This window comes from Malus domestica, chromosome 04, assembly GCF_042453785.1.
Source record: "Malus domestica chromosome 04, GDT2T_hap1".
NCBI classification, from domain to species: domain Eukaryota; kingdom Viridiplantae; phylum Streptophyta; class Magnoliopsida; order Rosales; family Rosaceae; genus Malus; species Malus domestica.
Window position 1 is genome coordinate 6,002,017 of NC_091664.1, and position 20,064 is coordinate 6,022,080.

The following is a 20,064-nucleotide window of genomic DNA, read 5'->3' on the forward strand; positions in this document are numbered from 1 at the left end:
ATAGATTTTGGTTCAGTCTATTTACTTCTCTTCCGTTTTTTTCAATTCCATTTTTTTTATTCTGTTCCTTGTTCAGTTTGATTTTTTTTGGTTTTTCAAATCCGCCTCTAGTTGTGTGTCTTAGTTGATTATAGGTCAAAATATTTTGAAGGAAGGGCCATGCAATCTAATGGCCAAAGTTGCCCCTAGCTATTGACCCAAAAGAAAGACGGCAAAGTTTCTCCTACTTATTTAAAAAAGCTTAAATCGATCGGGTGCATCGCCACAATAACGTCTCACTCTTGTAACAAGATGTCCTGTGGTGGTATACCATATCACAAGTTATGATGACCGTTAAGGTACAAATTTCATAGGTCTAATGGGGCCCACAACAGACAAAAAATAATTAAATAAAAGAGGTCACATGGCACCAAATGAGTCAAATTCATGAGATACCCACTATGCATCATTATATAATTTTGTCCTCTTTATTTTTCAAAGAAATTGAAATTAATTGAATAAAAATGCTAAACAAGAAGAAAAAGAAAAAAAAGGGACTTTTCTGTGATAAATCGGAAATTTCCCTTTCATGTAGTTTACATTATGTGACCACCAGAAACAGTAATAGTTGACAGCCCTCTAGATCACCGTAGGATTACAATAATCAAACCACGTGGCAAACATCTGAAGGGGCCATCACTTGGCATTTATATTTATATTTATTCCTATATTTAAGGTGAGAGATATTACCAAGGTACTAGTGTGACAGGTGACTTTGGAATTTTCTGTCTTGTATAATAAGAAACCTACTAATATTATCAACATCATGTCATCACAACGAAGTAACGAACACATAAAATACCAAAAGAAAAGAATACTAAATGAAAACCGAAGCAAAATGATTTTTGCACTCTTAATTGTTTTCTTTTTATTTTATGTTCTCTCTTGATATATTCAATTTAAGATTGATTAGAAAAACAAAGGGAACTTTAACGAAAATTTTCCTGTACTGTTCACTTTAACAAAAAATCACATTTTTACACTAAAAATTCAATCCTGGTACTATTCACTTTACCATTTATTTTGTCTTTATCGTTAAAACTCAAAGTTTTCATGCCATTTTCATTAATTTTCCTAAAAACAAAACTATGCTGATAGAAAAATAAACATGCGTAATTTGTCTCTGAAAAAAAAAACATGGAAGAAAAGGAACAAGGAAGAAATGAAATGCGAAATAGACCCTCTTTATTTCTTTATTTCTTCCTTTCTTCATCTTTTGTTCTTAGTGGCTATGATTTTTTTTTCTCATTAATTTTAGGAATTTTTTTTAAATGTCATATTAACTTTTACATATTTTTTTAATTTGTCATATGAACTAAAATTTTAAGCAATTTGTTAAATGAATTTTATGAAATTATTAATTTGTCAGATCACTCTAACTCCGTTAAGTTTTCTATCTAAAAAAAGATTATTTGGACTTTTGACCTCAAATTTCACAAGTTTATTTATTTATTATTTTGATATAAAGGTAAATTGATTTTCAACTTTAGACTTTTTTTACAAGTTATCTATTTCTCTTCTAGTACCAAAAAAAAAATGTCAATTTCGTTTTATAAACTTATCGTGAATTACAAAAAAGTACATTAGGCCCAGTAACATTGAATTTAACTAACTAGTAGTTTAGATAATTAAACGTAGTCAATCATGTTCATAAAAAGTTATAATGTTCGAAATAACCATGAAATGTCCAAAATAATCTTGAAGGGGATTAGAGAGTAAGGAGTTGAAATATCCGGATTAGAGAGTAATGAAATTTAGATGAGATGACAAATTAATGATTTTTGAAACTTGATATGATAAATTGTTTAAAATTTTAGTTTATTTGATAAATTAAAATATAGCTATAAATTCGTATGACATTTAAAGAAAATCTTAATTTTATTTTTCTAGTCAAATTTTCTGTGTTATGGAAACAAAGATTTTTATGGCTTCATTTTATAGAGTTTGAGAATTTATGATACACAGAACAGAAAAGTCTATAGTCAACAGGATGCATGCAATAATAATATTCCCTTACTTTTACGCTTTTACCCCTCATTTCATAACAATTTACAGGTTATAAAAATTAAAACAAAAAGATATTTTTAACATTAACATTAATTATAAAAAGTTTGAAGAAATCTTTCAATGACATCAAAAATAAAAAATAAAAAATAAAAAATAAAGCAAAGAAGAGAAAGCTCAACATTTAGTTCATATACAATACAAAACAGAGACACAGAACTCAACCCTCTCTCTCTCCTCTCTCTCTTTCTCTCTCTCTAACATTTCATCTTCTCTTTTCACAAACCCATTTATGAGATTCCTGTAATGGTCTTTTCTCTTCCATTGGATTGTACAGATGCCCAGCTAAAAACCCATCTATAAAATCCCTGAAATTTCCATATTCTGCTATTTTCTGTGAATTTCTGGGACTAAAAGACATAAAATTCTCCTGGGTCCTTTGGCTTTTGCTTTCTTCTGCAAAATCTCGCTCTGGGTTTGCTGCAGAAAAGCTCACTGGTATTTATATGCCACAAAACAAAACAAAACAAAAGTTGGAGAGAATAATCATCTTAATTTTGCATATATTTTGATTATTTTTCCACTTTTTAGCCCAATAAATTGTTCTCTCATTTTTTCTTTCTGTAATTTTTGGTTGAATTTAATTTCTTTGAGTTGAGGAAAAGAGAGAGACATGGGCAAGCAAGGACCTTGCTATCACTGTGGAGTCACAAGTGAGTTCTTGTTTCTCCATTTTTTTCTTCTGTTCTTATGATTTTGAGCACTGAAAAAGAATTGGGTTTCATTTCAATTTTTGTTTGGAGTATATATTCTGTAACTTGTTGTGCATGCACAGAAATGAATTGGAATCTCAGAACAGAAGAGATTTAACTATGCGAAAGCGTGACGAAAAGTGAAAAACCTGTCCTGTTTGCCTAAGAATTCACTCCTTTCAGCATCCTTGTTTATTTGAATTTGCTGTACTGGGTTGAGTTTGATCGTGTTCAATGAAAATTTTGAACCCTTTTAATTCTTTTGATTGGGTTTTGACTCTCACTCGAATTTCGACATGTCCTGCAATGCCAATGTGTTTGTAATAATGTTGTGTAAATGAGGAACTATAGAGTAATGTCTGATTTTGTGTACTTGCTCATTGCTCTTGAGGTCCCTTTGATCCCGAAAATACCCAGTCAGAGCAAATATTTGTATCTGAAAAATGATTCAGATATCAATGAATGTACGTTTCGCGATGCCCATGTTTCAGTTTGTTTATCCATTCCATAACCTAGTGACAGCGCTGTTTCCTACATTCCTTGTGAACATGTAGTAATTGGACTATTTCTCTAGCTTTCGGTCAAGTTTCCTGTGCAATTGTTCGAAAATGTTCTACAACGCACTCTCGTGTGGAGTCAATCTAGTTGAATGCTATATGTTCTGAAGTTTAAACCTTGAAACTGATAAGTTGCACTTGAAATTATATGTATTGTAATAGAGCTAGTTTCTAGTTGAAGTGATACCATTCCTTGGCATTCCAGAAAGTTTTAGTTGCAATTTCTGAACTCAGTTTGTAGTGCATTTGTTGCAAGTGTAGTGGTTGTGACTTCCAAGATACACATATCTGCAAAATTTCAACTCCAATAACTCTGTTCGGCCTAATGAAATGAATCCTCATCCATTTTGTTTCTGAAATAGCATTATCTTTTCTCTGTGACTGAAATCCTTGTTTAGTGTCTTCTATAGTTTAACTTGTAAGGTGCCTTGTATTCGTGTTCAGTCTTATCATGTATAATCAGTTGTGTGAGCAAGGGCAGTAGCTTTATCATTTTCTGTAGAAGTGAATTTCGGGGTTACTACTTGTACTGAACACAGGAAAAGGATGATGTTGATTGTTGAACGTTAGACACTTGTTGTGCCTTGGTTTGCCTTTGGAGATTCTACCAGTATAACTAAAATGGGATAGCCTTCATTTGTCCGTAGTCCCTATCTGTCGTTTGTGAATTATTTAATGTAGCTTTTCTGTGTACTTGTTTTTTTATTATCCGTTTCACAGATACGACAATTAAGCCTTGTAGTAGTTATGCTGCGAGAGTAGTGGCAAGTGGCAACGAGTGATTTTTCCATTTTAAGAGAAATAATTAGGCTTGTTCAAGTATATTTAGCTGCTTTACATGCTGTTTCATCTGTATTAAGTAATTTTCTGCGTGTTGAATGCTGACAACTGGGCATTGAAACAGGCACTCCCCTTTGGCGCAATGGGCCATCTGACAAGCCAGTACTTTGCAATGCATGTGGATCTCGATGGAGGACTAAGGGAACACTAGTAAATTACACTCCTCTACACGCTCGAGCAGAACCTGATGATTATGAAGATCACAGAGTTTCTAGAGTGAAGAGCATATCTGTAAACAAAAACAAAGAAATAAAACTGGTCAAAAGAAAGCAGAATCCTGAGAGTGTGGTGGCTGGAGGAGTTAATTCTGATTATTCCCATGGTTTCCGAAAGTTAACTGAAGAAGATACAAGTAATAGGTCCAGTTCTGGGTCTGCCGTGTCTAACTCTGAGAGCTGTGCACAATTTGGCAGCGGAGATGCAAGTGATTTGACAGGTTGGATACTTGTGACAATGAATATTCAATTAAGTATATTTGAACTTTCCTCGGATTTTTCTATCCATGAAAAATTAGTCTACGTCGATGTTATTAGATTTAAGGTGACAACTTTGTTCATAAAATTAACTAAATTGAGATCTGTGAATTCCTGTCAAAATTCCTTATATTGATTGAGATTTGGAGATCTGTGTGTGAAATAAGGATGAAATTCATACCCAATTAGTAGTTTTCAGTGATAGCACTTTTTCCGCACCCCCACGATCAGAGATCAACCTTATCCTCCTTTCTAATTAGGCCTCCTTTGAACCAGGAAAAGAAAATATTCACTGGTCGAATGATTTCAGAATCTCTTATTCAGGCAGTTGGCTGCCAATCCTTTGTGCACATCTAATTTATTCATATCAAGAAGTGATCAATTTATCAGGCTAATCATTTTATACCTCTGAAGATTGAGACCTTCCAAATGAATATGGTTTTCACCATCGTCATGGAATTATTTCTCATAACGTAACCTAATACTTCTTACTGTTCTTAATCTTTTGAGTGATCTTTTCCAGGTCCTGCTCAGTCAATGGTATGGGATTCAATGGTACCTTCTAGGAAAAGGACCTGTATAGGCCGTCCTAAGCCATCTCCTGTTGAAAAGCTCACAAAGGATCTGTATACCATTTTACATGAACAACAGTCTTCCTACTTCTCCGGGTCCTCTGAAGAGGATCTGCTTTTTGAGAGTGAAACACCAATGGTTTCTGTTGAGATAGGCCATGGAAGTGTTCTCATTAGGCATCCCAACTCAATAGCACGAGAAGAGGAATCTGAAGCTAGCTCGATTTCGGTTGATAATAAGCAGTGCCATGCAAATGAGGCTTATTCCCATTCTGCAACCCTTTTTGTACATAATAATAACAAGGGTGTCAATATGGCCAGTACTGTATCTGGAAGGATGAATAATCTTTCAGGACAAGGGATGCAACATGAGCCAATGAAAAGGTAATGTACTATTTAACAGACTTTGATATGCACTCTTGTCAATTATATGTCAAAAGGACAAACACGAGTATTATTGCTCAACTAGGATGCCTTGTACATGTTGATAGGTGTTTGTATTTATCAGGCTCAGAAATAAATTTAGGACCTTTTTTTAAGCACATACCTAAGAATTGCAGAGTAACTGACCTTCATGCAAGTCATGGATCGTTGTTAAGTAGCTAGTGGTAGCAGGATGGAAATACGGCTTTTCCTTGACAAATTTGTATATGAAGTATCTGCATGCAGATAAAAGTAGCAGATACTATTGGTGAAAGAAAGGTGATGTTAGATCGATTTCTCACACCGTACCTAATACTGTTAACGTTTGGATTTGCAGGGAAAAGTCTCAACTTGACAACTTGCAAATCTTGGGAAACCATAATTCACCACTGTGTCATGTAGATTTAAATGTAAGTTGAATTGTATGTTACAACAGGAGGCAGTTCCCTCAAATTCCTTTGCTTTATGTTACTAAAGAGAAATGAGCCTCATGACAATATTCTCCAATAACTTTATGTATCCTACATCATATTTCAACAAGTTAATGAAAGCTTAGTAATGTGACTTGTCCCATTTATGCGTAAATGTTCGCTCTAACCAATATTAACATGTTTAGGATGTAAAATTACAACTATTTTCCTCTTGGCAACAACATCTGGAGTTACTCTTATATTTACGATAATTCATCTGTTGGAATAGTTGTCCTTCGTTGAATTTTGAGCGCTTACATAGTTTCAATCCTTGTTTGGTGCAGGATATTTTAAATTTTGAAGAGTTTACGAGGCAATTAACAAATGAGGAACAACAGCAATTACTGAAACATCTACCTCCAGTTGATGATGTTAAATTTCCTTATAGGTTAGAAACCTTGTCATTCATGATTTAGTTGCATATTTTATGGTTGACCACTAAAGATCGAATTCCAAGAATAGTTTACAAGTGTAGCAGCGAGCCATATATTTTGCATCATTTTGTATTACTTGCAAAATTTATCAATGTGTGCGACATTGCAAGCTTCATATGGGCTTTCAGATCCTGCAAATATGAACCATCCCATTTTGTACATCTTACCATGAAATTGTAAAGAGGCCCATAATTAAATGGAGCCATGTTGTTACACGATTAAATCATCACCACAAGCTTAAAATCAATGAATATAATTTCTTTTAGAATGTCATTATGGTATGTTTTAGGGACAGATTAGCTATCACGTCGAAATTTACATTTGAGAGTGTAAGAAGTTAGATATATTGACATAATAAACAACATTCATGGTGGTTGGTTTGTTTTGTGTGCGCAGCCTCAAAAATATGTTTGATAGCCCTCAATTCAGAGAGAACTTGACTTCCTTTCAGCAACTGCTAGCAGAAGGCGTTTTTGATATCTCCTTCCTGGGGACAAAAACCGAAGACTGTAAGACTTTGAAAAGGCTTGCATTGTCCAATTCTTCAAAATCTAAATGGGTTGAACGCTATCATCTTCTCAAGGTTTGAGCTATTCTAAAATTTGAATATCATTACAAAGAAATTTCAAAGTGAATTTACAATAGCTGCTATCTATTGTTTTCCACAGAAGTATAAAACTAGCCATGGAAAGTCTATTGTTTCTGCACCTAACATGGCATCTAGTAACTTTCGACATGTCAAGAGACTGCGGGACAACGAGACTCAAAGTTTACCAGGTTAGCTGAAAGTTCTCTCTTTCTTATATTTAGTTGAATGGTAGAATTCTTGCTTGTATATTTCTTGAAACATTGACATTACAAGAGATGAAGCGAAAGTGTAACATCTGAGTAACATAACATTTGCGAAAGATTGTCTACCATTTTTTTTTAATTCCCCTCGTTCTGTGCACTCACTTCTTGGTAGGACTGCTGGAATACACAATCCTGAGTTTCACTTTTATTAAACTTCCTATACTATCATTATGGGGGTTTTGTATTTTTCATGTGCTCGAATTATCATGGGTCCATAAACCGCTGTAAACTCTTGGAAATAATTCCAACAAGGCATGTTTTATAAGTCAACAATCGTAGTGTATTAGGGTTCAGTAACGCGTTTATGTTCATATCTCACACACACACAAAGGTTGACACGTGCTCACTCATACACATTGAATGAACTAAGAAGGTACGAAAACCTCTCATGCTCAGAGTATTGTGCTGGAAGAGCAACTTCACCACTATCTGTACATGTAAATTTTATAATTTACAAAATAATTCCTCAATATAATGAAAAATTAGAACTATTCTTAACTATCTTGCATATTTCAGATGTAAAGATGATGAAAAGCCCCAAAAGGATAATTATGAAGGGTAGCTATGAAAACAAGGATCCCATGGACTACGATGGAGGTTCTTGCTTTAGTCCAAAAAGCCTGTTTGCTTTGCCTCCTGATGGGAGTTCTTTCCTAATGGATTCTATGAATTTTGTCGACGAGAGTTCTGACCAGGATCTCCTCCTGGATGTTCCATCCAATGGTTCTTTCGCCCAAGCAGAGCTCCTTCACCCAGCCATGAGTTTTGGTGCCCCACAGGCAAGCAATAGTAGTAGCTCGATATACCCACATGTACTCAATACCTGACAAGCTTGAAAATGTCATATGCTATGTCGATGAATAGAACTATGTAGGTACCTTACGCCCTTCGGCCAAAAGCAATGACAGGGTTCGTGTATTTTGAATGGTAAAGACATGTGAACGAGGTTTAATGGTTGCTCTCTTATTCCCCATTACCTCTTTGAACCTGAAACTCTTTTAAGGGATGAAATTCGGGTGGGCTTTTTTGTATAGGTTGACAAACAGGCTGTAATATAACTTATATTGCACAACTGCTAAGTTCCATAGTTTTTGTATGAATTCTCTAGTGCTTTGTTTTCTTTTTTGTTTTTGGTAACAAGTCAGATGCTGTTTTGGTGGCTTTGATTGAGCAAGAAAAGAACAAGGGTCGGAGAAAACAAGTAACTTTGCGTGGTGCATGTGAAAGGAGTGGGCATTTAGCCTGCTTTTATGCCTTTTTCGCGGATGCCACTATTGTCTAATTTTGTTGACTACATGTTTGTGATAAGGTTTTTTCTTATCCAACTATTCACTCGACTAAGATTGGTTAGTTCGCCACTATTCTTTTTGTACCCGCACGTGATGAGATAGATGGACACCAAAAATATACAATCGGGAATCGCTAAACATATCTCAAACTTGGGAATTAGGGTGTGTGACCAAACTTAGCAATATTAAGGAAATTGGGCGTATTCCAAGAGATGTCAATTCATTCCAAAAGATAAATATTTCCAAGTTGTGCAATTTGAAAAGAAGAAAAGATAGCAAATTTTGCTTTTTAAATAGAAGAAAAGGCCAAGAAGGTGAGACATACATGGTGATGCAAGCCAATACACAAGCAAGATGCCCAATAATACGTAAGCAAGATGTTCACACAAAAAGGTTCCGTATGCCAAAACATTTCTTAAAAAAACCTGCATTTACAACTTCAAAAGTCCTACCTCAATTGCCATGCTTCTGTTCTTCAAGGTTGGCCACCTTCTTCATCAGAACCCGCCTTCCGGCCACCACGACGGACGGGGGAAAGTCATGCCTCGGCGCTTACTAATCTCCAAAAAACTACTTTTGTCAATCTCATCATTACCATTACCATTACCATTGCCATCATATTTGTCCTTCAGAAGTTTCAACACATCCAATATAGCAACCTCCTCCGGCTTCCCCTCCTTGGCGCCATTTGCACTTGACCCTGCCTGCCCACCGATGGATCGAGGCAGCACCCGCTGCAGCCACAGCCTCTCTATTCGACGCAATTCCTCAATGGTCACATTAGGCGTCCTCTTCAGTATGTCTTGAATGCCTTCCTCTTCCTCACTGTGCGATTTAGATTCTTCCATACAACTCTCATGCTCATCTTCGGAAGAGTCCAGCTTCCTCACCTCCAATATTTCCTCGCTCGACTTCTCATCGCCACCGTCAATTTCAAGACTCTTGCCAGAGTTACAGCCGGGACTATGCGGAACCACTTCCTGAAACTCCAATTTCCCCACCTCGTGCTCGGATACCCTCAATTTCTTCAACGGCGACTTAAATCGACCGCGTTCCCAAGCCAATTCCGTCACGAAACCCGCAATTCCCATCGTTTCTGCCTTAGAAAACTCTAAATCCGTGTCCCGCCCCAAATCAACCCCACCGGCAGTGCCGTCCGTGAAACCATCATCGGAGGGGACGGTTACGCCGCGCCCGTCTCCGGCGTCCTCGTACGGACGATTGTCATCATCGTCGCTCTGATCGACTTCCGGAAACGGAATAATACCATCGGAGGTCGGTGGATGTGCGTCTTCGGGTGGAGTCTGGAAGACGTCTTGGGAGGCTCTGTTGTTGTTGGTAGTGCTGCTGCAGTTGGGATCTTCGTCGTCCGATGTCTCCGGAGGCGAGACCATAACGATTGGGGTGGGGGTGACGTCATCCCCGGAATTCAGGTCAGGCGACGAGTCGTCGGGAAACTCGAAGGAGTCGCCGTTGTCGTACATGAGGCCGCCTGTCTTTTGGGTGTTCGTCCGTCTTCACTCTCCTCCTTTTAAAGGGTCTGGAATTTTTTCTTTTATATTTGAAGGGTTTTGATTTGGGAGATTCCCGCCAATTTTGTGATCGACGGTGGAGGATGACTGATGAGATGGATTTAGGCGGGTTCACTTTTGGGTATTTAAATGTGGCGGGCGCTTTAATGTTTCGGGGAAACGATTGTTAAATAGTATTAAAACTAAGTATCAAGCAACAAGCCCGTCTAGCTCAGTTGGTAGAGCGCAAGGCTCTTAACCTTGTGGTCGTGGGTTCGAGCCCCACGGTGGGCGTTTACACTTTTTTTATTTTCTTTTTTATCATAGCTACGTCGATTCGAATAATACTATTGCCAAAGGAACGAGAACATAACCAACTTACTTAATTCATATTTGTAACTATCACATGATCTTATGGAGAGAAATTTAGCACAATAGTTAACGTCGATTCGAATAATACTATTGCCAAAGGAACGAGAACATAACCAACTTACTTAATTCATATTTGTAACTATCACATGATCTTATGGAGAGAAATTTAGCACAATAGTTAACGTCGATTCGAATAATACTATTGCCAAAGGAACGAGAACATAACCAACTTACTTAATTCATATTTGCAACTATCACAGGACCTTATGGAGAGAAATTTAGCACAAGAATTAATGGATTTCCGGACTTGTGAGGTTGAAGACGACCGCATGGAGAGAGGCCTTCTGTTTCCAGCCATTTTTCAAGCTTACAATGCCATCTCCGGTCTCTAACTCATTCTCCACCACTCCTCTTGTAATTTCTGCTCTTCTGCTTTATTATATTAGCTTGAGCTTATTTCCTAGCTTACTACCCCAGCTTTCCAGTTACATCCCTTTCTCCCCAACCAAACCGAACCATGTTCGTTTAATTGTTCCGTACCTATTTTCCCGATCACTTGAGAAGCTCTGAGCTAATCTGCACGGAAGCGACTTTCCTTCCCGTAGAAAAAGAGGTGGAACCATCTGGGAAAGTAACCGACCCGTGCAGCTAGACTGGCTGGCCGATTATAACTCTGAGAATGTGACTTTCCTCACCGACCTGGAGCCTTTCCAGGCCGAAAGGCGTGTTGTCATGGAAAACTTTCAGGTCGTTAAACACCTCTAGTCCCTTGCTAGTGGAAAACACGGTTGGAAGTTTAAGGTGTTAGTCCACGACGACAACCCTAGGGATTTCATAACCTCGGTTCATAATAAGACCAACATGGTGAACGTGAAGGTCAAACAAGGAAACATGCTACTCAAGACATTATCGTTCTCCTGCTTGACCTTGTTGGCCTCATCATGAACAACGTTTATGAATTATCCAAGGTTGTCATCATGGATCAGGATCTCGAACTTCCAACCGTGGTTGCCCTAGCAAGCTAATAGAGAGATCTTCTTGAGACGTCGTCAAAAGGGAGTGAAAATCGATTGTTAGAAGGGCAGAGGGGCTACTGTGTCTTTTTTTGCTCATGCCCTTCATCTTAACCGCCATTCAATAATGGTCCGTACAATCGCCCATTTCCCTAAACAAATCAAACAAAACTAAACCAAATTTCATGGCCTTTTATTTGTTACATACATATTTTTCCTTTTAAGCTCAGAGTTGTGATTGGTACAAAAGAGATTTTCTTTGCGGTGGAGAAAAAAGTCCAAACTCTTTGGCAAAACAACCGTACGGTGTAGCCCAAAATGCTTGCCGACTACAGCTCTAAGAGGTTGGCTTTCAACACCCACATAGATGCTATCCAGGCCGAAACGCAACTCCTCGATACTTTCGGGATGCTAAACACCTACTTTCCCTTGCCAGTGACAATGAACGTTAGAGTTCGAGATGCTAGTCCACGATGATGACCTAGAGACACTTATGAAGCGGGTTGTCATCGTGGACAAGTATCCGAACTTTCCATTGAAGTCGCACTTGCCCATCCATTTAGCTGGAGGAGTGGATACTCCTTCGTCACTGAATGAAGGATGATCGGGTACAATGCCTGTATCCAAGAGCCCTATTATCACACCTTCACCATAGTTTGCTTGTTTCCATAGTCCGTATACTTGGTGTAACCCCAAGAAGTTAGGACTATGAGTAGTTAGCAAAGAAACCGATTTCTCAAGATGAGCCGACAAAAACCCTTCTTTGTTTCCATTGCTTTCACTTCCTCTGGTGTCAGTTTATCTGCAAATCCAGTGACCACAGTGCGGTATGCATGAACTATCCTCTGCTGGTTTGAGTTTGCAATAGTTTCAAGCAAAAATGACTGATATCAACTGTCTAAATCTGATTCTACAAAAAAAAATTCGAGGAGACGGGCTTTTCGAGAAAAACAATGTAAGTTTGGAGGCTATTTTGCTTCTCTTGTGCAACTGCTAGTGATAAGTAAAACAAGAAAGTAAAACCAAGAAGATATATGATATGCATTGTTGCATCTTTTTGGTTCTCCATCTTATAATTTGGTTAAAAGAAGTTGGACGTAAAGAGGTGTGTTAGTCTACCATTTTAAGTAGCTATTTATATTAGATTATTGTGATTAGCAGGGATAAAAATTTGCTGGACTTAGTAACGCTCGCAGGTGGTGGTGATGAAGCTTATGCATGTCACTAAATAGATTAATTTGATTGGATTGAATTGAATTTGGAGGATGTTCTTGCGTAGTGCGTTGCCAGTTGGTTTATCATTCTTGTTAAAACCTTAACCATCCGTTCAATAATAATGTGGTATATACAAGGATTAAGCATCAATCATGATGGTTATCACATGTTTCATGGCGCCATTTTCTCTTGTTTGCAAGGATTAAGCATGAAACCTCTAGTACAACCATTTCCAATCCAATCAAAATTAAAGGCTGGAAGAGCAACATCAGGTAAACAGAAATCCCAAAAATGAGGATTCGAGAGGGAGAGACCAAGGTGAGCTAAAGCATCCGTAACAAAGTTTGCCTCCTTGAAAATGTGCTTCCAATCAATATGACTAAAAGACCAAGCCAGGACAGGAATATCATTGATGATAGAGCTGACTCTCCAAGGATCTCCCCAATGACCTTGCACAACTTCAATGATGAGCTTAGAGTCCCCCTCCACCATCACTTTACTGAAACCTTGTGCCTAGCACACTGGAGCCCTTCTCGCAAACCCATCGCTTTTGCTACAGAAATAGTAGCGCCATCAAGATTAAGAACCCCCATCCCAATCACTTGTGAATTACTGTTACGGAGCACAAAGGCAGCATCAGCACGGTTGTTCGAAACTGACCATCAAAATTGAGTTTAACCACATCGTGCTGGTCAAGAGGATGCCATTTAATAAGGGAAGAGATAGGTAAAGTCTCCTTGGGGTCACACTTCCCCTTAGCCTTGAGAAAAGCCTGACCAACGCTACCGGCGATAGAAACACAACGCGCCGGGACCGGCATACTTCTGAACACCAAGTTATTTCTTTCCGTCCAGATTTATCGGTAGTTCATAATTACTTTACTAAGATTAGAAATGTCATCTTTGTCATTAGAACTTAAGGATTCCGGTCAATCAAAAAACTTATCATTAGTAATAATGTTACCATTATTACAAATACCAAAAGTTGAGCTACAAACTTTAGTAGCAAAATCACAATTACAAAAGAGATTGGTCTTTTTCAGCTGTATTACATAACGAACATAACTTATCAATATTTTTAACAAAACAACTTAAGCGTTTTCTTGTTTGCAATCTTTCCTGAATCATAAGCCAATCAAACATTTTAACCTTAGGAGGAATAGTTAGCTTCCACATGTTCTTTAACAAAGTAAGGTGATTACTAGAGTGATTGTTCCGATTTTGTAGTCAGGTAGTAGACTTAATAGAAAAGTTCCCATTATTGGTTAAACCCCAAATTAACTTGTCCTTCGACTCTTGTAAAGGGAGGGGGATATGACAAATTTTTCTAGTGATGTCACCATCAACTATAGTAGCTCATTTAATGCTATCCCAACTATTATGAACTATAAAGTTGCTTACTTTAAGATTCCAATCAATATTATTTCTATCATTCACGGGAATTAGATGAAAACAGGGGTAAGGAAAAACCCATTGATGGGTCTAGAAGAATATGTCCACCATTACCCACAATCCATCTCATTCCCTCATGGATGATGTTATCATTAGAAAGAATGCCTTTCCAAGCAAGTAGTTTTGTTTAATCTTCGAATTTAAAAAATTGGACTTATATAAGTATTTACTTTTGACTATTTTAGCCCACCAATTACCTTTATTGGTTAGAACTTTCCAACCTAATTTGGCTAACAAGCATTGTTAAAATGATCAATCTGTTTGATTCCTAAACCACCCTGATTCTTCGGAGAACAAACCTTCTTCTAGGTCATTGGTCTGAGTTTAGTATTTCTCCCCCAAAAGAAATCTCTGCATTCTTTATCAATTTTAGTTGTTACCCTATTGGGGCCCTTAAGGCAAGACATTACATGATTCAGCATCTTGGTGAGATTAGAATTAATAAGAGTTAGTCTCCCGACCTTGGAAAAGGTTTGCCCTTTCCAACCGGCAAGCTTTTGCTTCACTCGTTTAATTAATTATATCTCATTAACCAAATCCTTCCAGAAAACTATATTATGAATCCCTAAGTACTTCCCAATAGTGGTTTTATGTTGAATGCTCAAGATATTCACAATATTGTTCATATCCTGGTTGATAGTATTATTTGAAAAATAAATAGAAGATTTATGAAAATTTACTTGTTAACCTGCAGTCGATGCAAACATCTCAAGGATTTGAAGGACATTCATGGCCCCTTTAGGGGTAGCTCAGGCAAAAAGTAGACAATCATCTGCAAAAACTAGGTTCGAAATTCTAAATCCCCTTAGGGACGATAGGATTTTTCCCATGGGATTTAGGGGTAGAAGCCAAATGATTAAAATGTCTAATAAGCGGTTCCATACATAAAATAAAAATGTAAGGTGACATGGGGTCACCCTGTCGTATGCCACATTTAGGATAGAAATAACCATGCAGAGAGCCATTAATTAAAATGGGGAAATAAGTTGATGTAATGCATTCCATTATTAAGTTGATCCATTTCTCATTAAAAGCAAAGCAAATTAGAACATACCTTATGTAATCCCAATTTAAAAGGTCATAGGCTTTTTCCAAGTCCAGTTTAATACCCATGGTTCCCGTCTTACCTTTTTTTACCTTGAAGCTGGAAAATAACACATGGGCAATTAAGATATTATCGTGAATGGAACGCCCTGGAGTAAAGGCACCTTGATTAGCAAAAATGCATAGGTCAAGCAAAGGCTTAAGCCTTTTAATAATAATTTTCGTTATAATTTGTAACTAACATTACAAAGACAAATGGGTCTTTAATTGGACACAGATTCAAGATTATCCACTTGTGGAATTAAGGCAATACTTGTATGATTAATAAACCTTGGGCTTGAATTATTTTGAAAGAAATCTTTAATCATAGGAATAATAATATCTTTAACCTCTTCTCAACAACCTTGGTAAAAAGCAGCACAAAGACCATCAGGTTCGGGTGCTTTCAAAGCACCAATGTTATTCACCACTTCCCAAATTTTCTCATTTGAAATACATTCAAGTAGTTTCATATTATGCGTATGATCAATGCAAGGAGTTATGATATCAACCATTGTAGCCAACGTCTCCTGAGAAGGGGAGCTATCACAAGAAAAACGCAATTTAAATTCCTGCCCAAAAACTTGCTCTAGACCTTCCCCATAATTCCACCAGAAACCATTACTATTTTTAACATATTTTATTTCATTTCTTTCTTACGGATAGAAGTCACCATTTGAAAATATTTAGTATTTGTATCTCCTAATTGACGCCACTTAACCTTGGCTTGTTTAGCCCACACAATTTCCTCTTACTGTAAAACTCTGTTAAGCTCACTTCTAATTTTAACCTCTTCATCCATGCTTATAGAGTTATCCTGATCCCTCATAATTTTATTTTGAATATCATAGAGAGAGGTTAAAAGCTTATATTTACCATCTTTGACATTACCAAAGGTCACCTTGTTCCACTTCCTTACCAAATACTTGAATATCCCTGCACAAACAACAAAATTTTCTTGTGGCCTTGAAGTATTTGTACAAGTCCAAGTACTTTTGACAAAATTCCTAAAATTAGGATGACGTAACAACATAGCTTCAAATTTGAAGGAACAAGAGCCTTTTCTAACAGGGTTTACATTATTAGTAAGATGGGACTATGATCCGATCCAAAGATAGCAAAATTATGGGAAATCAAGTCGCCCCTATTTAGAAAATTACTGAAGTTATTCATGTAGGTAGTAGTATTGAAGCAGCCCCCAAGCTTTTCAGTGAAGTCCACAATATTATTGAAGTCTCCAATTAAACACCAAGGGTGGTTTGCCGGTTTATCCGCTAAAATTTGATCCCAGAGATTAGCTTGTAAATGTTTATGAGGATAAGCATAAACAAAGTTAATGAATTGCACCTTATCATTATGCAAATCTTTAACTACACAGTGGATAAAACGAGGTGAAGAGCTAAAAACAGTAATGCTAATGGAAGATGAGTTCCAGAACAAACAAACCCCACCAGCTCTGCCAGTGGGATTGCAGCAAAAAAAACTGATCAAAGTGCCTACTGTAGAAATTGCTTTGGACCTTGTCTATGGACATCTTAGTTTCAAACAAGTAAAAAAGGTCCAGCTTATTCCAAGTACACAAAAAACTAAAATTACTATTAAAATCAGGTCTCCTAAGACCCCTACAATTCCATACCATGCACTTCATTGATCAATATTTTTTAGCTCACAATCATCCAATACAATGGCAAACAATCATCCAATACAATGGCAAACAACCATCCAATACAATGCTGAGTCAATACCTTTTCAATTTAGCAAATTGGGTCGCCCAAAATATTTTAATCATTGTTTAGTAGAGGTGGAAAGTAAAACTTGGCCCCAACAAGATAAGATGAACTTAAACTGAAATTAAAATTGGTTGAAGAGTTGATAATGTTGACTGAGTAAACGCAAGGCCAAAATATTAAGTAAACCCAAGGCCAAGGTCATACCTAGCTAGCATTTTCAATTCAGTTCAATCAGTAACTGAGTAAACCACAAGATTTAGGAAACTGGGGGATACAGGATTCCAAAGCACCTTGGCAAGAGTCAAAAAATGAGAACCCGCTAGACATCTACTTATCCATAACTATACTGTTACCTCATCACCTTCTCTATAACAGGATTACCACACCCCAGTTTAACGCACAGGGAAGACTAAGTGCACGATGTAACAGCAGTTAAACAATCCGCACACAAATGCTAAAACCAATCCTTCCATGGTACGATGAATGATAAATAAAAGAAGATAGACCTATTCTATCAATAATAAATATAAGTTTGCAATTCATAGCACAACACTGACACTCCGTCTCACGTGCAACTAGGCTGCCCAAAATGAAGTGCATAGAATAAAATGCATCGTAGCATGTTATCATATTGTCTACATTTTCCAGCAGACCCAAGTTCTAGAATCTTGCAAAAGAGGAAACTACATAAAAAATAAGTGTTTCCATGATATATGTCCGTACGTTGAAAATGTAACAGCAACACCCTCAATAGACAAGGAAATAAAGATCATTGAAGAAAAAAAAATTATCAAACTCTTGTACAAAGATTTGAGAAATAAAAGAGTACATGTCAGAAATTCCATTCGCATCAAGTTTGCAAATCACCTTTACTCTGCCTTCCTATTTACTTTCAGATATGGCAAGGCTCCAATCACGTTGTCATAGTCACTTCGACTAACTGCATGCTGCACATAGCAAAAGCCAAACTAACATAAGAAACCGAGTAGCAGTACTAAACCTGTGGGCATCTAGATGGTGGGGGTGTGTGGATTGAGTGCTGGGTAATTGGTGGGCTATGGACCTATGGTTCATTTAGATGAGCTGTATGCGTTCATTTCGACAAGCTAGATGGGTTTATAAGAACCAAGTAACATAAGAAAACATTATTTTTTCCCTTTTCCCATGAAGAGCTCACTCCAAAGCTTCTCCTTCCCCAATTTCAACAGTTCACTCTTTCCAAATTGCAAGCTATTGAGGGTATTGCCTTGCCTTTTGAAGTTGAGCTTTAAAACAAGCCAACTAAAAAAAAAAATAAATAAATAAATAATCACACCGATAATGATAAATGCTATGAACATATGAAGCATACAACAGACAAGATAACAAGTAATGGATGAGAAGACAATCATTATTTCTCTAGAACAAGAACGAATGATAAAGCGATTGCAAACTATGTACCACTTTTTTCAAAGTTCACGAACAAATTGTTGATAAGTGAGAAGGAACCATTTCTTGCTCAAGTTCCACTTGAACTGGTTCTAAAAGTAATCAGGGTTCAGAATGAGCCCTTAAAATCATGGTCGTACCCAGTGCACAAGGCTCCCGCTTTACGCAGGGTATGGGAGAGGTGAATGTCGGCTAGCCTTACCCCCATTTATGGAGAGGCTGCTCCCAAGTCTCGAACCCGAGACCTACCGCTCATGGGCGAAGGCACTTGCCTTAAAATCATGGTAATATCGCAAATTAAATTCAAACCTAAACTCCTTGAGTCAAACATTGAATGTTACAAAGAAAATCATTCTATAACAAAACACTAGACAATTGAAAGTGGAGATAAGTTATACAAAACGCACCATTTTGGAGAGTCGAGTTCTCCTCTTGGCATTCTTCTTTACAAGTAAATGTTGCTTTCCAGCTCTCCTCCGAACTATTTTTCCTCTACCCGTCACCCTGAAGCGCTTCGCCGAAGCCTATCAACAATAATTCACCAAATACTTACTACTTAGATGACAAAACAAATAAAATTTTCAAGGCTAACAATTAAACAACAAGAAACAACGGCCTAAGTTGGATTTGATTGGGGGAATTCACAGTTCAAGGTTTCACTAAGAATTTATTCGGTGGACTATTATCAAATTCGAATTCACTACTATACCAATAAAGAAGAGAATCATAATATCAACTCCAGATTCCAAATTGCTTATTTTCCAAAGATTTTCTCAGTAACCAAACAAAAATGACGAACAATACCTTGTGGGTCTTCATTTTGTAGCCTTTGGCGGAGACGATGGTAAGAGAGCTAAGGCGGCGAGGAGGGGTGAAATTGATAGCGCAGAGCTTGCGGGGAAGAAGCGAGTCCAACCCAGAAATGCTATGCGATTGCGAGGAACTGAGTCTCAAGGGTTTGGGCCTCTTGAACCTACCGAGTTGAACCGAGCCGTGATTGAGTTGAGTTGGGTAAGAGCACGATGGGTAGTATCTCAGACCAAACGATGCCGCCATGGTCATGGTTACACCTACACAAGCCATTCTTACACTCTCTTCTTCCGCTGACAGCAAACAAGCTTGTGGATGAAGTTTGTGCTCCTCATATCCTCATATCCTTTGTGTTATACACGGGGCTTGGGTCATCTCGCTTCCGGACCGATTTTATATGGGCCGTTTGATGCACATCCTACGGCTGTCAATTAATTTTTCTTTTCTTTTTAATAGTTTTCACATACGTCACCCCCTACACTACCAAAAAACAATTACGGAGGACATGGTAGCCCATCCTTGTTCAGCACATGCACCACGAAGATTGGGGGTGGTTACACTTAGACCTGGCATTCGTGTCGTGTTTTCCGTGTTTGTGTCGTTTTCGTGTCATACCCGATATCTTAACGGGTCATGTCGTGTAACACTCGTTAAAATAAACGGGTAAAATGACCCGACCCGAAATCGACCCGATAATATTAACTGGTAATATGACCCGACCCGTTACTCGTTAAAGAAAATATATT

At 37.5% G+C, this 20,064-nt stretch overlaps 2 protein-coding genes, 1 long non-coding RNA gene and 1 other non-coding gene across 5 annotated transcripts; 2 read left to right on the forward strand and 2 right to left on the reverse strand.

Moving 5' to 3' along the window:
• The first annotated feature begins 2,190 nt into the window (after positions 1 to 2,190).
• LOC103431954 (GATA transcription factor 26-like) lies at positions 2,191 to 8,516 on the forward strand. The gene is made up of 8 exons (XM_008370125.4): positions 2,191 to 2,756; positions 4,257 to 4,628; positions 5,189 to 5,621; positions 5,998 to 6,070; positions 6,415 to 6,518; positions 6,961 to 7,147; positions 7,233 to 7,341; positions 7,933 to 8,516. Exons 1-8 carry the CDS (start codon positions 2,717 to 2,719, stop codon positions 8,241 to 8,243), a joined length of 1,629 nt encoding a protein of 542 aa, XP_008368347.2. The 5' UTR covers positions 2,191 to 2,716; the 3' UTR covers positions 8,244 to 8,516.
• A 1,921-nt stretch (positions 8,517 to 10,437) lies between these two features.
• On the forward strand, positions 10,438 to 10,510 carry TRNAK-CUU (transfer RNA lysine (anticodon CUU)). Its single transcript has one exon. It is a non-coding gene; the product is annotated as a tRNA-Lys (tRNA).
• Positions 10,511 to 15,653: 5,143 nt separating this feature from the next.
• Positions 15,654 to 16,287, reverse strand: LOC139194905 (uncharacterized). The gene is made up of 2 exons (XR_011579658.1): positions 16,227 to 16,287; positions 15,654 to 15,893 (listed from the first exon to the last, which is right to left on the reverse strand). It is a non-coding gene; the product is annotated as an uncharacterized lncRNA (long non-coding RNA).
• Positions 16,288 to 17,748: 1,461 nt separating this feature from the next.
• On the reverse strand, positions 17,749 to 19,686 carry LOC103425640 (large ribosomal subunit protein bL35c). 2 transcript variants are annotated; one of them, XM_008363728.4, is made up of 3 exons: positions 19,313 to 19,686; positions 18,916 to 19,032; positions 17,749 to 18,027 (listed from the first exon to the last, which is right to left on the reverse strand). In XM_008363728.4, the coding sequence occupies exons 1-3, from the start codon at positions 19,589 to 19,591 to the stop codon at positions 17,950 to 17,952; spliced, it is 474 nt and encodes a 157-aa protein (XP_008361950.1). In that variant the 5' UTR covers positions 19,592 to 19,686; the 3' UTR covers positions 17,749 to 17,949. The 2 variants fall into 2 exon arrangements, with proteins under 2 accessions (XP_008361950.1, XP_028956782.1); XM_029100949.2 differs by having other exon boundaries at positions 17,749 to 18,361; positions 19,313 to 19,661.
• Between the last annotated feature and the right edge of the window lie 378 nt (positions 19,687 to 20,064).

Coding starts and splice junctions, on each gene's coding strand:
- LOC103425640 (XM_008363728.4), bottom strand. CDS start 19,591: ATGGCTTGTGTAGGTGTAACCATGACCATGGCGGCATCGTTTGGTCTG. Junction 19,033..19,312: donor ACAAAATGAAGACCCACAAG/GTATTGTTCGTC, acceptor TATTGTTGATAG/GCTTCGGCGAAGCGCTTCAG. Junction 18,028..18,915: donor GAACTCGACTCTCCAAAATG/GTGCGTTTTGTA, acceptor TGCTATGTGCAG/CATGCAGTTAGTCGAAGTGA.
- LOC103431954 (XM_008370125.4), top strand. CDS start 2,717: ATGGGCAAGCAAGGACCTTGCTATCACTGTGGAGTCACAA. Junction 2,757..4,256: donor CTATCACTGTGGAGTCACAA/GTGAGTTCTTGT, acceptor GCATTGAAACAG/GCACTCCCCTTTGGCGCAAT. Junction 7,342..7,932: donor CGAGACTCAAAGTTTACCAG/GTTAGCTGAAAG, acceptor TGCATATTTCAG/ATGTAAAGATGATGAAAAGC.